At 43.6% G+C, this 15,325-nt stretch overlaps 1 protein-coding gene across 2 annotated transcripts in view; it reads right to left on the reverse strand.

Moving 5' to 3' along the window:
- Positions 1-11,175, reverse strand: part of R3HDM4 (R3H domain containing 4) — a 54,283-nt gene extending 43,108 nt beyond the window's left edge. Inside the window, exon 1 of one of the 2 annotated variants that reach the window (XM_088460344.1) lies at positions 11,022-11,175. In XM_088460344.1, coding sequence (XP_088316470.1) covers positions 11,022-11,080 — 59 coding nt within the window. In that variant the 5' untranslated portion in view covers positions 11,081-11,175. The remainder of the gene's footprint in view (positions 1-11,021) is intronic. The other variant, XM_088460345.1, reaches the window with a different exon arrangement.
- Between the last annotated feature and the right edge of the window lie 4,150 nt (positions 11,176-15,325).

Here is a 15,325-nt window from a genome sequence, read left to right on the forward strand (position 1 = left end):
AAAAAAAAAACTAATCTCCCGTTCCATTGGGTGTCGGTATTCTGGCCGTCGAATGCCGCTGTTGGTATTCTGAACAGCGGCATCCCGACAGCCGGGATATCATACCCTACCCCTATCACCAGGTTTGCCGAAGAGGGAGTGTGACAATTTACCTCTCTGGGGAATCACTCCCCCTCTCTTTCGGCTTCTTACTAGCGCTTGCAGTGAACCTGCACATGCGCTGATCAGAAATTCCCAGCCGTCCCCAGGCCGTTTAAAAAAAACAAAACAAAAAACAACAACTATTGATTATTGTAAGCACTTATTCAGGCAGCCAGGGATAGTGCTGTGGTCATGCAATGACAACTGCAACTGTCGGAATGGTCAGTACCACTGACCATGCATACATTTACTAGCACATCGGCAAACCATCTTAAAGATACAGGAACACATTAATTACATAGGGAGAAACAGTAACTGCAGCACAATGTGCGTGGTTACCAGTTTTCCCCATAACATAGGGTCATACCCCGCCTTCTCGTGGCCAGACCCCCTTTTTTGCCGCGCACAGAAGTGCCCCTTTCTAGGTCCGGCACATAGAGTAAACATTTCACCAGCCTAGTGCATACACACATGATGTTCTGTAGGGGTGGAGGGGAGTGGGGGTAGATATGATTACTCCTCCAGCAGCCACTCACTGCACACGAAGGCACTGCAGCATCACAATGAAGAGTGGCGGGTCCGTGCCCGGGATCTCAGGCCAGGCCAGTGTCGGGCGGAGATAACAGCAGCCACGGGCGGGAGGGGAGGGATATGGCTGCACTCGCCGCCCGCCTGCTCCAGTTCTGGAAATGTGGCTCCTGTAAACAAAAAGGATCTGCTGCTCTGCCACCACCGAGCATGACCCAATACCCTATTAAGTGACTTGAGGCTTATTATACACAATGCACATTTTTAATGGGGTAAAGATGAGAAATCATGTACATTCTAATTGATCATATTTCTATTGCCGAGACAGGAGTTCAGCCAGCCTAATGGACCAATGTCGAGCATGTGTCAGTATGAGCCGGCAGAAGGGATCAGAAAAAAACCCCCACTGAAGTAGCCTACTATGGGCTAATGCCATCTGGAGGTGGCAGTAGCAACCAGGGCCAAGCTCCAGAAAATGACTTGCTAAATCTTGCAATTTAGCATCCCCCACAGAAACATATGGGGGTTGCTTTTAACTTAGAAATATAGGACCACATTCGATATATATTGAGAATGTTTGAAATTTGTGGCTATCCCACAAAAAGTCTGTTTTCGGGGGATATCCCACATATTTCTTTTGATAAATATGCTCCTTTATATTGGCGTTTCCATCCTAATGTCCATTACCTGTTTTTTGCAATCAGATTTTATTCAATCATAAGTCAAAAATTGTGTTATTGCTTCAAAAACACATTAGAAAGGTTACGGTCACAGAGCAAAGACCATTTCGGCACTTGTGTAGGGCAGTAGTAGGAGATATTGGTATTATCGGAAATTATAGCACACACTCAAATTAGATTCACTCACTTTAAAATTAAGAGTTTTGCATCGTTATTTTGTAGTGTTATTATGTTTGTATTTCCAGATATTACTAATACCCCTTTCAGAATTGAGCCTAAAACCCGGGTTTTTGCGGACGAACGCGCATCAACCCAGGTATGGCGTAAGTCTGAAAGGTGCAACCCGGGTTGACAGCTCTGTGTCCGCGACCCTGCTCGCTAGCAGGGTTTTTCCCGGGACTTGCAACCCGGGTCTACGACCCGGCTCCAGTGTGAACCGGGTCTTGATAAACACAGGTCATGCCCAAAACAAACCGATAGGCCAGGGACAGTGGTGCTTGAAGATGAAATCTTCAAGAACCCACTGAACACCGAAAGACCCAGGTCACTGCAAGACCCCGGGACAGGTGTAACCTGGGTCCCCCCTTTGCGTGAAAGGGGTACCCTGGCTTCAATCCGTGCTCTGTGTCCCGGGTCCAAAGTGGGTTAAGCCAGGATTTTAAGTCTGAAAGTGGTATAAGAATATTTTTTTATTTTAAGTGTTTTCAATTAAAACAATCGGGTTCAAGCAATGTACACAGTAAAGGATGAGTGTACCCAGCGATGCAACACAGCCTGGCTGCCGACATATTGGGCTGTCCGTACAAACTTAGCGATCCGGTGCCTGACCGCCCGAAATGCCGCCCCCCGCGCATAGCGCTGCATGGGTTTGCGTGCCGCATTATCTGATCTTACATGCTGCACATAAGGTCAGGTGATGAGAGTGACGACACCACGGGACCGCGCACTACAATATGTAGTGCATATACACTACGCATTTTTTAACAATGTCGTCCGATGTGTCGGAATCGGCTAAATCGTTAAAAGAGATCGTGTAGTGTGTACCCAACTTAATCAAAATGGACATATAATTGTATTGTATGGGATAGTCAAAGCAAATTCGTTAACAATTGATAAGATTGTAACGTGTAGCCATAATACATGGTAGTTAATAAAGACAGAGGACCTCGGGTCAGACCCAGACGCAAGCGCTGCACGCTCACTCCGGAGCTCACTACAATAGGGCCGGCTGTTGATCGACAGCTCGGCCCGCTTTGTAGGCGGGGCGGGGGGGTGGCTACACAAAAGGAGGCGTTCCTGATGGAACGCTTGCCGTTTTGTGGGCGGGTGCACTGACATCAGTAGGGATGTCAGGGGGGAGTCTATGTGTCTATGTGGGGAGTCTATGTGGAGCTTCCTGAACAATCAGAGCAGGAAGCTCCCTGGGGCTTGAGGTTGCTGAGACCAAACTTTAGGGTCTCGTCGCAAGCTCCAATGGTCTTGACCATCACGACCATCACCCTAGTCGGTCGCCAAGCTGTAGGTGGCAACCCACAGCTTAGCTAGCGACCAGGAGGCCGCACTAAAAAAAAAAAAAAAAAGTGGCCGTCCTCATTCAGAGAGAGTGATCGCTTCTTGCGACCGCCTCTGAATGAGGGCCAATGTATTTTTAAATCTATGTATACTGCAGTATTAAGTGGAACTTAATACTTAATGGCTTTATGTAGTCCAGTGATCGCGCAGAGCGAAAAAAAAATGTGTGTTCCAGGGACCCCTCACTTTTGGGGTCCCACCAGACCATTTCTGGGTCCTATCATAATTTATGCTTTAGAGTTGCCCCTTAAATGCATGTTTAATGCCTCCATAATCCTACATGTAATATGACTTGTCTGTGCACAAAACTCACAGTGAGAAAGCCATGCCTAATTTACTTCTGAAACTTAGCCCTGGTAGCTAATGCCAGGGCTTGACAAATTTTTTGAAAATCTAGGAGCCAGGATGAAAGTGTAGGAGCCAGACCACCGTCCCCCCAAAAAAATTACAGGAGTGAGTGAGGAGTACAGCTCTGTGTGTTATGCAACTGTTATACACACTACACTAGTCCACAAATTGGTACAGTGAATACAGTAAAATGGAGGCCCCCTCACTGCTCTGTCCAGCTCCACTGCTCCACCCCCCAGTAATAACGGACATTTCACATAAATGGTACCAGAAAGTACAACAAAACCCTCTTCCCCTTGTGGTCACACCATAGACCCTACTACCGGAGAGCTCTATGCAGCCGGAGATAGGAGACAGTAGACAACCAGGACGTACAGTAGGATCAGCGTAGACTGGGACAGACAGCAGGGATCAGAGCAGGCCAGGATGGAGGAGTCATCCGTGCAGGCCGGGACAGACAGAGGCACAGCAGTCACCGCAGGCGACATTCAGCACATGCACTCCTGTGCATGATATGACCACCACAATACTATAGGCAGGAACCTCCGCCGGAGCTGTTGAGGATCTGCTTCCTCCCTCACTGAAAAATCTAGTAGCCAGGCAGCAAAATCTGGTAGCCATGGCGACCTGGCCCCCGGGATTTGTCGGGCCCTGGCTAATGCCATCTGTGTTAGCCATTGTAGCCTATGGGCTACAGTATACTTTGGAACATTTACACAATGGTCTGCTCGCACATGCGAAGTCTGACGCATGTGCAGTAGTGCAGCAGAGTCCCAAACCCAGAAGTAAAATAGCCACATTTGCACTCGCTTTACGTTTACACATCACATGTACTGACTCCTATGAGAGCCCCTGTCCTTGGATGTGAAGAATAATAATACATAGCCGCCATACACTCACTCCCTAGACGGATAAGTAAGGGAATGCATGGGGTTACAGTTCTGTGTCAGACACGTTTTTAGTTTGTATCCTTCTAGCGCCAGAGAGTCCTCTTACTGTGAAAGCCTTGTCGCTTACATAATTAAAAAACAATAATGCCATTCTTACGCTTATTTTTTTTCCACTTAGTTTAATGTAATCGCAGAAAACCAAGGTGCTAAGATGTAATAGCACAGCCACAACCATTAATAAAAATTGCCTAAACCAGTGATTTTCAACTAGTGTGCTGCGAGCGGTTCCTAAGTGTGCCGCCCGAAGATGCCCCCTGCAGCTTAACTTTTAACTTTGTGTCCGGGCAGCGCTGAGCTCTTCTGCGTGACTCAACTGCTGCCCGGGTCGTACCAATGGAGATGCGGCGGTGTGACATCATACGCACGTCACATCGCTGTCCAGCCCGCCCAGTACTGCTCACTGCTGATGAGCAGTGAATGTGACAGGCTGCGGCAAGCTTGTACCAAACGCGGCTGAGAGATGTCAAGATCTGCCCAGTAAAAGGGCATCTAGATGCCAACAAAGGACAAGGAGCTTCAGATAGGGAGTCAATATTGCTGTCTGTGGGGGCCAGTGTAATTGTGTTTTATGTGGGGGAAATGTATATTATTTTGCTTTCTGAGGGGGATAGTGTTATATTTTTTCATTTGTGGGCCAATGTGTTTTATTTTGGTTTCTGGGGGGGGAGGGGGCAGTGTAATTGTGTTTTTATGTGGGGACCATGTGTATTATTTTAACTTCCGTGGGGGATAGTGTGATTGTTTTTTTTTCAATGGGGGCCAATGTGTTTTATTTTATGTGGAGGCCAATGTATGCGGTTTTTTTTCCCCGTGGAGACCAATGTGTGCGTTTTTCGCCATGTGGGACAAATGGTGTGCCTTGGCAATTTTCCAACTTTGGTCGATGTGCCCAGTTTTCAAAAAGATTGAAAATCACTGGCCTAAACACTATTAATTGGCATTACAATGAGATAACCTATATAAGGATAAACACTCAATCTTCAAAAAAAAAAAAAATGAATGAGAAATACTCAACATACGAATTACATGTGTAATTACCACCATCATAATGCTTTTGATACAGTAAATGCTAACAGAACAGGGAGCTTGAACAAGGTTTAAAAAAAAAATTGTATTCAAACAAAACAGCTTTCCTCACATTAACAGGCTGTTAAAGGCACAGTCATCAGTGCATTTAAAAGCCTTCATGCTGAACAATGTACCATACTGTATACTTAAAGTGTGTTCCTGTAGATCTCAAACTCTGTAGACATCAAAATTGACACAAAGCGATACATTGTCAAACTGCGCAAGCATTGGTCCTTTCACTTACATCATTTTTTTGTCCTATCAGCCTAAAAGGGTGTTTAATAGACTAAGAAAGTATTTTAAAAGTATTTGTCATAAATAATCTCTGTGGGGAAGGAATTATCACGTCATACCCCAAAGTACAATTAATAGAAGAAAAAGCTTGTCCTACTGGGGGATTACGTCAATGACACAGATGCGCCTTTGATGTAGGGTGTGTTGGGATCATTTAAGATTTTATACTATTGGCAAGATTGTACTGTGCTGTTCTTGGGTCTATTAGTATTATTCGAACTGTAAGTGATCACGTTTAGTATTTCTTTCCCAAATACACACTTTAAATAACTAGTCATTTGCAATATACCAATGTTGACCATGTTCCAAAGAGTCCGACATTTAGCACAGTACACTTTGTTCACAAAGCATTTCTAACCAAAAAAAAGACTATAGTTTCATTGCACTGCAAGCTAATTTTCATACAGAGTGCTTACTTATCTTCCAGCGTATTTAGGGCTGTGAGTGGAAGCCACAGTCCCTACATCAGTAGTAAATTACTACTACAAATCTACAATTTTCCACAATTCTATGCAATAATAGAGGTCTTTAACCCATATTTTTTGGAAGTAATAAAACATTTTTTTTTAGAGTTTTCAAACACAAAAATTGGAGGGTAGAGATACTGAAATGTACTCACCAGGGGATATATTTATTCATTTTAATTCAAGAGGTTATTTTGGGGCAATTTATGAAAACTTTGTTTGGCAGACAGAGCATCCAATAACATGCTGTCCCGGCAAAGAGACAAAGTATAGTGATAGCAATCATTATACTTAAAGGAATTTGTTACTGTATATGCATGCATACATCATTTTCATCAAAAGACGCAGGGGAGGGATCAGAAGATCCTTAGCTAATGCTAAAAAGCCCCAAATCGTCATCCCCATACAGAACTAAGGGGATTTTTTATGACCTGTTATACAGAGAGATCAAGAAGATGGCCCACAATTATCACAAATTGAAAATGCAAAGAAATGTATTTGCACAATAGCTTCTCTGGGAAGAAGAACATTTAGTAGATTTGCTTGGAAACTGTTTTAGAGGCACATGGTGAAGTGGTCTATTGCAATAAAATCAAAGTGGCGAATGTGGCTTATAGGATTTCTGACATTACATTATGTACTTTTCCTAGTATAAGTGAAACCTGTTATATAGAAGTGCAAGGCGTGGTCTCAAGTGTACAGCTATCGACCACTGTTCCTTCATTCTGGAGTGCTAACTGAAAAAGAACAAAGCAAAAATTGATTTCCTATGAGAGCAAACTGAAATCAAATTACTTTGTATACACAAGTCCCAGAACTATCACAATGCAGGAAAAAGTGTGATTTTCTATATTTTCTCTAAATACATACTCATCTCCACTTCTCCAATATGCCAGCATACACTACCACTGCTCTCATGCTATATAAACTCTCTCTGGCGGCTTCATATATGACGACTCATGTTTCCAACCATGGTTTGTTTTTTGTAATATATGCTGTGTAACAAACTGCTGTGGCAGGTACAAAGCTTTCTCCTTTCTAAAAAAAAAAAAAAAAAAGTACTTGAATTCTCCAGCTGGTTAGAGGAGCCTGAAACTAACTCTCACCATATACATGTAAGAGGATGCATTTTGTAGATAAGCTGCTGTTGGAAAATATTCTAAATGCACTTCAACCAAGGTAATAAACATATTCACACACACCAAACACTGTCTAATTAACAATTACCTAAATGAAGCTAAGACAAGCAGTATTTTAAACAGAAAAAGTGATAAGTATAAATAAATGAAGCTGGTGATCCTGGTCATATGTTGCACTTTGATTTGACATTTGATCTCAATTGGCTAATTTTCACTGCCAACCAGGAAATGCATGCACAGGTTGATTTTATTATTGTATCAAGTTCAGTTTGTAACACTGAAGTTACCAAATTACCCACAGTGGTCTGGATAATTAAATAGGAAACTATTTACACAAGCAATGCAGTTGCTATAAGAACAAATTCATTTCTAAGAAGCAGCATTGGATCTTTTGCGAGAACCCTGTTACTTGGATTACTCCTGGTAACTCTGTAGCCGAGGCCAAGAAGTCTGCATCAGGAGAAGCAGACCTTGGCCGTGGCACTCCCAGAAGATTAGGACAACACTCCCTCGTTTTCCGATATGGAGGACACCCCACCCACTCCCCGTCACCAAATGGCCGCTGCCTGTCAATCAGACTGCAGCTTTAGAAGTACTCTCTAGCAATAGAAGTACAGATCCTGCACATGCACCGATATTCTAACAGAGTAGTATGCAAACCATCAAGTTTGCATACTACTCTGAATCAGGCCCACAGTGCAGAACCTCTGGTACACCCCCTTGATGAATAATCAAGCACTTGGATGGATTTAAATAGCATAATCTGGCCAATAAAGACATGTCGGTTTTCAGGTGAATTTCTCTAAAAAGCTCAATAATGGGTTAATTGATATAGGAGGAGTATGTGGAAGTGTTGTATTGCAGGGAGAGGGGTTTTGAACTTGCAGATGCAAGTTATACAAGCTTGTATATAAACACTGAATAAAAAGTGCAAAATTCATGCATTTGACACCTTTTAAAAAACTCCAATAATTTCCTTATGGCCACCAACAGCCTCCTATATGGTCCTGCTATTTGGGTTGTCACTTTCTTTGGGGTCCAGGGTGCTTTCCCCCTCATTTTCATGCACTTCTTCCAAGTTACATTTTGTGGAAAAGTAGCACAGCCTGTGACTACAGCAAGTTGTATCTTGAATTTATCAGTTCCGCGCATTCATGTGATATATCAGTTTCATGAAACAAACTCGCTCCTAATTGGATTGACCCCAAAAGTGGATGCAGGACTATGAGGATGGTGCATGGCCCAAATTATGGACCACGGATTGTAAAAGCAGAGATCAATCAATGCAAGCAGGGGAGTGCTCAGCCACAGCATTTACCATGTTGTTTAAAAAAAACAGCGCACGGTATGGCACAGCAAATTGTGACATTTATACAACTAAGGAAAATGGTTAAAGCGTGACTGATAGTGACAGCTGCCATCTTGCTGTGGAAATGTCAAATATTAATAAAGTATCCTCTAAGCCAGTGTTGGCTAACCTTGACACTCCAGCTGTTATGGAACTACATAACCCAGCATGCACTGCTACAGTTTTGCTATTAGGGCATGCTAAAACTGTGGCAGGGCATGCTGGGATATATAGTTCCACAACAGCTGGAGTGTCAAGGTTAGCCAACACTGCTCTAAGCACTAAAGGTAATACAAGGGACACATATGCATCCACCAGGTTTGCACCAATTGGTTCAAAATTGTATGTAATTACAGATATTTCTAATCAATCAACTGATGTGGTTAGCATGAAAGCTAACAAAACAGCCTTTTAACATATGCTATGTAGACAAAAGTGCTTGGACACTGACAGCAAATAGATCAACAAGATTTTATTGACTACAGTACTTTGTAGGTCCACACTGCAGTGATTATTGCAGACACCCTTCTTTGCAAATGATCCACAAGTTCCTGGACAACAGCAGGCGGTATGTCTTGCCATTCCGCCTCAAATAAAGTGACACTGAAGAAGGCCGAGTCGGCCTAGAACACACACACACACGTCGATTTAATTTGTCCCAGAGGTTGTCAAAAGGGTTGAGATCTGGACTCTGAGCTGGCCAGTCCATCCGGATTATCGAATATTCTGTATACCAGTCCAGCGTTGTCCTGGAAACATGACAGGTGGCATTGTCATCCTTATAAAAACATTTGTTGTTGCCATAGAACTTCAAGTGCATGGGCCTCCCTACAAAGTGTTCTTGTCGAAACTGCCTCATTAGTGGCCATTTGGAACTCGTGTGCAATGGTATGCATTTTGCTTGCTTTCCAATCACTTTTGTCTACATAATGTAGATAAAAGGAACACTACAATGCAGATACAATGAAGTAATGGACCAATTGAATTACTAAAGCTGCATACACACACAACAATTTTGTTACCAATGATTTTCTGTCAGATTTTTTTAAAGTGTAATGAACGATTTTTTTGAACTACAAATGATTTTTGCATATTAACTTAATGTAAATCGTTGAGTTGGCCAGTCTGACTGAACTACATACGTGAACGCACATGAACGATAATCGTTCATCGTTTTCACTCAGAAAGTGAACGATTTTTTCAACGATTGAACGACATCGTTAACGATAATCGTTCAAAAAATCTGTGTGTGTGTATGCACCTTCAGCATTGCTCTAGTTGACCATGTGTTCCAGAATAAAAAAAAAAATAAAAAAAAAAAACTTATTACAGCTTCTTTACCCAACCGAAACAGAAGACTAGGCAACGTCTGCTATTCAATTACCCACATACAGAAACTGTGTACCCACAAATCCATTCAAATAACTATTCGAAATTACAAAACTGGTATCAAAACATAGAATATGAATTAAAGCCTGGTATATGGCAGACCGTTCTCCAGCGGTTTTCCAAAGTGTGCACCCCTAAACCCCAATTCTGCACTTTTTTTCCACCTGCTTTCATAGGCGAATCTTTTCCGCCTATTACATTGCATCGACTTTCCGCGTTCGCGGAAAGCCTTTGCAATTGAATAGGGCGAAAAGTTTCCGCCTGGCGAAATGACATCGCCCGCGATACTTTTCTGCGGATTCAGACTTATCACCGCTAATTGAATTCGGGCCTAAGTGGCTGCAAACTAAAATCTGCATCAACTCTCATTTAGAACTGCATCGCCTTAATGTGGATTTTCTAAATTAATAGGGAAACGTCGCAGTTGCAGGTTTTTGCTCTGCGGTATAACTAGGGCCCAAGTAATCCTCCCATCATGTAATAAGGAACAGTAAAAATGGCAAAGCTCAGATGGAAGCGCCGATTACTAGAGCCCAAAGTGTATATAAGCGTCCTATCTATGCGGGTAGGGAATGCAGCAGCGCTGCTAATGGTGTGAAAGTGTCAGGGTGACACATTTTTGGACTGAGCTACTTTAGATGAGCACCTGCCTCACTAATCTGCCAGCACTAGTCTCACTAACCCAAACCCGTCTTACTGCATGACAGCAGCACATAAATCCTATGACGTACTAGCTGTATATACACATGTACACAACTGCATACTATACACAGTGAGGTCTGATAGATGTGAGATCTCCAGCTGGCAACGCAATTACACGTCCCAGGCGTTATTGCGGGAAACATTAGCATTTTCAGGCTACATAACAAATATGTAGGAGCTATATAGTATATATACGAGACCGGGGTAAGTGTATTCGCTGTATACAAGGTTGTGACCACAGGACAGGGTCACTGGTAGCGACATACCCCTGGCACAACAGCAGTCCGTCTAATACGCCCCCCTACGCCTGACACACACGATGACAGCGCACACCCCCTGTCACCCCCTGGCTGACATCCCTCTCCCTGACCTACACAAGACCAGCCCTCATTGCTCACCGAGGAGGGCTCTCGGTCTCCCCATCAACGCCGTATTCGGGGCTCCAGTTATTCACCATCCCGGCGTTCAGCTGGCGCGGACACCTCGGCCGGTCCTGACGGAAGTTACGTCACGTTAGGGCGCCTCCCTGTTGTCAGGCCGGTGACGTCACCGATGTTTATTGCAGTAGGACTATGTACTTGACTTGTATGTGTGTGTACTCTGCACTGTCCCCAGCTGCTGTGCCTCATCATCTCTAGCTGGGCGGAGAGAGGTCTCGAATGAATTTTTTGAGGTGGCTCCTGCACAGACGGATCAGTGCTATCATCACATAGAGGCGGGCTAGGCATAGATTCTTTTGTACGAATTGTAACCATGACGACAGTATGTTCATAAACTGATACGTTGCCATTGCCTTAGGGCAAGGAGTGTTTTCTTTCTTCATTGCTTTGGCAGGTCTGTGAGTGCCGTCTGTATGGTATGTCTAATGACTAGTCTATCTGGCTGTTTTGGGGGACACCACAGCAAGCTGTTTCTGATTGGAAAAGCTGATGGATTTATGTCCATATGTAATTATATAAGTTCATGTTCCACAAGATGTACTGTTTTTCATTTTACACCAACTCTCTTCAGGGCTGAAAACAGTCCACAAGTTTACTGACAATCTGTAAAAAACTGAAATTTTCACCTGAAAAGCAGAAAGGTATATGTAAAACTCGGACCCCTCATTCCTGATGAAAGAAAATTACACACCAGTGATTTGTGGATTGGTTATTGTAGTGATACTCTTTTGTACACTATGAAGACAAAAGTGATTGGGCACCCCCACACAAGCGAAATGCATACCATTGCACACGAGTTCCAAATGGCCACTAATGTTTAGACAGGAACACTTGGTAGGGAGGCCCATGCACTTCTACAGAAAACAACAAATGTTTTTATCAGGATGACAATGCCACCTGTCATGTATCCAGGGCGACGCTGGACAGGTATACAGAAAATTTGGTAACCCGGATGGACTGGCCAGCTCAGAGTCCAGATCTTAACACCACTGAGAACCTCTGGGACAAATTGGAGCGACGGGTGCGTTCTAGGCCAACTCGACCTTCAGTGTCTCAGTTGGTCACTGTACTTAAGGCGGAATGGCAAAACCTACCACCTGCTGTTGTCCAGGATCTTGTGGACAGTTTGCCAAGAAGGGTGTCTGCAGTAATCACTGCACGGTGTGAACCTACAAAGTACTGACGTCAATAAAATCTCTTTGATCTATTTGCTGTCAGTGTCCAATCACTTTTGTGTACATAGGCCCTCATTCAGAGCCGTATGCTCTGAGCAGAGCGCACGCTCTGAATGAGGGCCGTCCTCCATAACTATGGAGCGTCCTCCTGGACGCTCGTATAGCTGTGGGTCACCACCCACAGCCTATACGAGCGTGCAGTTTGATGGCCACGATGGTCTTGACCATCGCGACCATCGAAACTGCGAGCCGGAGCCTGCGGTTGAGGTTTTCAACCGCAAGGCCCGGAGTGATTTTGGCTCTATCAGAGCCAAAATCACTCCCACTGACATCACTAGTGATGTCAGTGGGCCGGCTTCTGAGGGTAGGCGTTCCTTTGGGAACGCCCCCGTCAGGGAGGCACGCCCACCAAAGGGGGCGTGCTGTCAATCAACATCGACAGCACGCCCCCTTTGATCAGACACAACGAGCGAAGGAAAGTCCTTCGCTCGTCGCGTCTGGCGCATGCGCACGATGGAGCTCCCGCCGTCGTGCGCATGCGCAGTGCACAACATCGACCCACTTGCGCGAGCGGACAGCCGCTCGCGAGTGGGTCTGAATCAGGCCCATAGTGTACTATAACACAGACCAGCTTTGTTTAGATGCAGCAAGTCACAAGATTGAACAAGGCCATTCCTGTATTTATCTAGAGTAAATTTATTCCCTGGAGTGCAGGATGTAACCAACCTGCCAGCAGAGCTAGAGATGGTACCCCTATTGGAGACCTACAAGTCTTAACTACACAAGACGAGTAGAATACTAGCCTACACTCAGGACATTAAATTCTCTGGAAGTGGCAGGCATTTTTTTTCATATCAGAGGCAATGATGTGCAGCAAAAATCCTTTAGGCAGATGTGTGACCATCATAAACCATAGAATCCACTTGCCCTGTGTCTTGGGACTGTCCAAGCATACAATGCTCCCCAAGAACCCATCACCAAACCAAGATCCTCCTGGCCGACGTTCCCTGCAACTGGAGCTGAGAATATATCTTGTGTCGCCCAATGCTGAGACCTAACAGTTGAAAACATTCTTGTATGGACTGCTTGGTAGGAGGGCAAATAGGGAGATTTGCATTCGAATGCCAGTCTTGTGATGGGTTGCAGTACAAATAGTAATGGGAGCAAAAACATTTTAGGAGGCAATTTTTATTCAAAATTTGCAGTATACTCCCGGAAAACACCAGCAACACCTGCAAATATTTAGTATCCCCAGAAGTATTATGGAGTGCTCATAGCAGAGTCCCTTCATTTCCAACAGCAGCAGCCCCTATAGGTTTCTGTGGGTGATGTGATGCTGTCAGATTTACCAAGCTGAGTTTGGTCCCCGCGTCTTATGCCATCTTAAGATGGCGTAGTGCTGCTGTAGCCTATGGGGTACACATCACAAAAATTTAAGGCAACGGCCGCCATGCATGCGCAGGAGCAGACCACATATGCGGTCTCTTCACTCTGAGCACATCGCACGGACGGGCTGCTTTCAGAGTCCCTGTCTTTGCAAGAACTCTTTAATACATCCCAGCGCTATGATCGCATAGTGCAGTGTGATCATGGGTGCTAGTATCGCATCCAGATCGCATTGCAAATGCGATTATTGAAAAACGGGCCCCTTAGGGAGAAATGGGAAATCGATTTCAGTGATCGTAAATATGAGGTTTTTAACAGCAGTGTAAAAACAGTTTAGTTTGGACATTCCCACCAACAGTTCTTTTTTCTTCAGAAAACATTTACATTTAATGTTAGATAATGTAAAAGATTTGCCCGATATCTATATTTTAATCAGTTTTCATTAATGTTTGAATGTGTGATTTGGACAAATCACTTTTGTACTTCGTTTAACATCAATCATTCAAATTGCCACTTTACCATTTTTGAAATACAGCTATTATTAAATAAAGGCTTCAAAACTTATCATTTAAAGTCGATTGTTCAAATGTAAAATAAAAAATCAAATTAAGATAGTTTCTGTTCAATCACAAATAATTATTAAATTATTAAAATTTTGAAAAAGCATTAGTATTAAAAATCATTATTTTCGATTTATTTATAATAGGAAAAATGGAAAAAATATACTAAACATACAAATTATACTTTTAAAACTATACCTAAAATGTTAATTTATTATTAAAAGATGGAGACATGTACAATATGAAATGACTGTTTAACCTACATGTGTACAGTGGTGGTAGAAAGATTTTAAACCCTTTGAAATATCTGTTTAAATATCACTTTAAATGTGTCCAGATCTACACCTTAATTTGCCCATACATCTGACCGGTATTTCCGCGATCCTGCGACGCGATCGGAAATGCTGATCTGCTGGGTGGAAACGCCAGCTGGCCAACATCGATGGTCAGTGACCCGTCGCAGGATCGCTGAAATATTACATGTTAAATGTCCCCGATCTGACGATCATGATCATTTTTTGATCGCGATCGTCAAATCGGGAAAATCCAACATGTTGGATTCCTGCAATGCCGGGTTGCAGCATCGTGGGATCGCGCCAGTCCATCGCTGATGGATGGGCCCCATTAGTCCAGAGGTTCCCAAACTCAGTCCTCAAGGCACCCCAACAGTTCAGGTTTTAGAGATATCCATGGTTGAGCACAGGTGGTTAATTCAAATTGACTGAGTTACTAACTAAGTCACCTGTGCTCAGCCATGGATACCTCTAAAGATGGCCACACACTAGACCAACTTACATCCAACCAGCCAACTAGTTGATTGGTTGGAATGAAAACCTGGTAAGGTATGAAAGCAAAGGACAATCAGCAATTTGCTCCCAAACGCCGGAAAGTAGACAAAAACTGTTGTTTGAACAAATTGTTTAGATCAAACATTTAACAATCTTGTCTGACGACCATTTTCATCTGTTTTCTGGAATTTAGGAGCAAATTGCTGATCATCATTTGCTCCCATTTCCTTACCAGATTTTCATTCCAACCAATCAACTAGTTGGATGAAAGTTGGTCTAGTGTGTGGCCAGCTTAAGAGAGGCCATACATCTGCGACTATTAGTCGCGATGCGATGGGAAATGCCAGCGTTTC

This window comes from Taudactylus pleione, unplaced genomic scaffold (genome assembly GCF_031769625.1).
Source record: "Taudactylus pleione unplaced genomic scaffold, aTauple2 ptg000044l, whole genome shotgun sequence".
Lineage (NCBI taxonomy): Eukaryota > Metazoa > Chordata > Amphibia > Anura > Myobatrachidae > Taudactylus > Taudactylus pleione.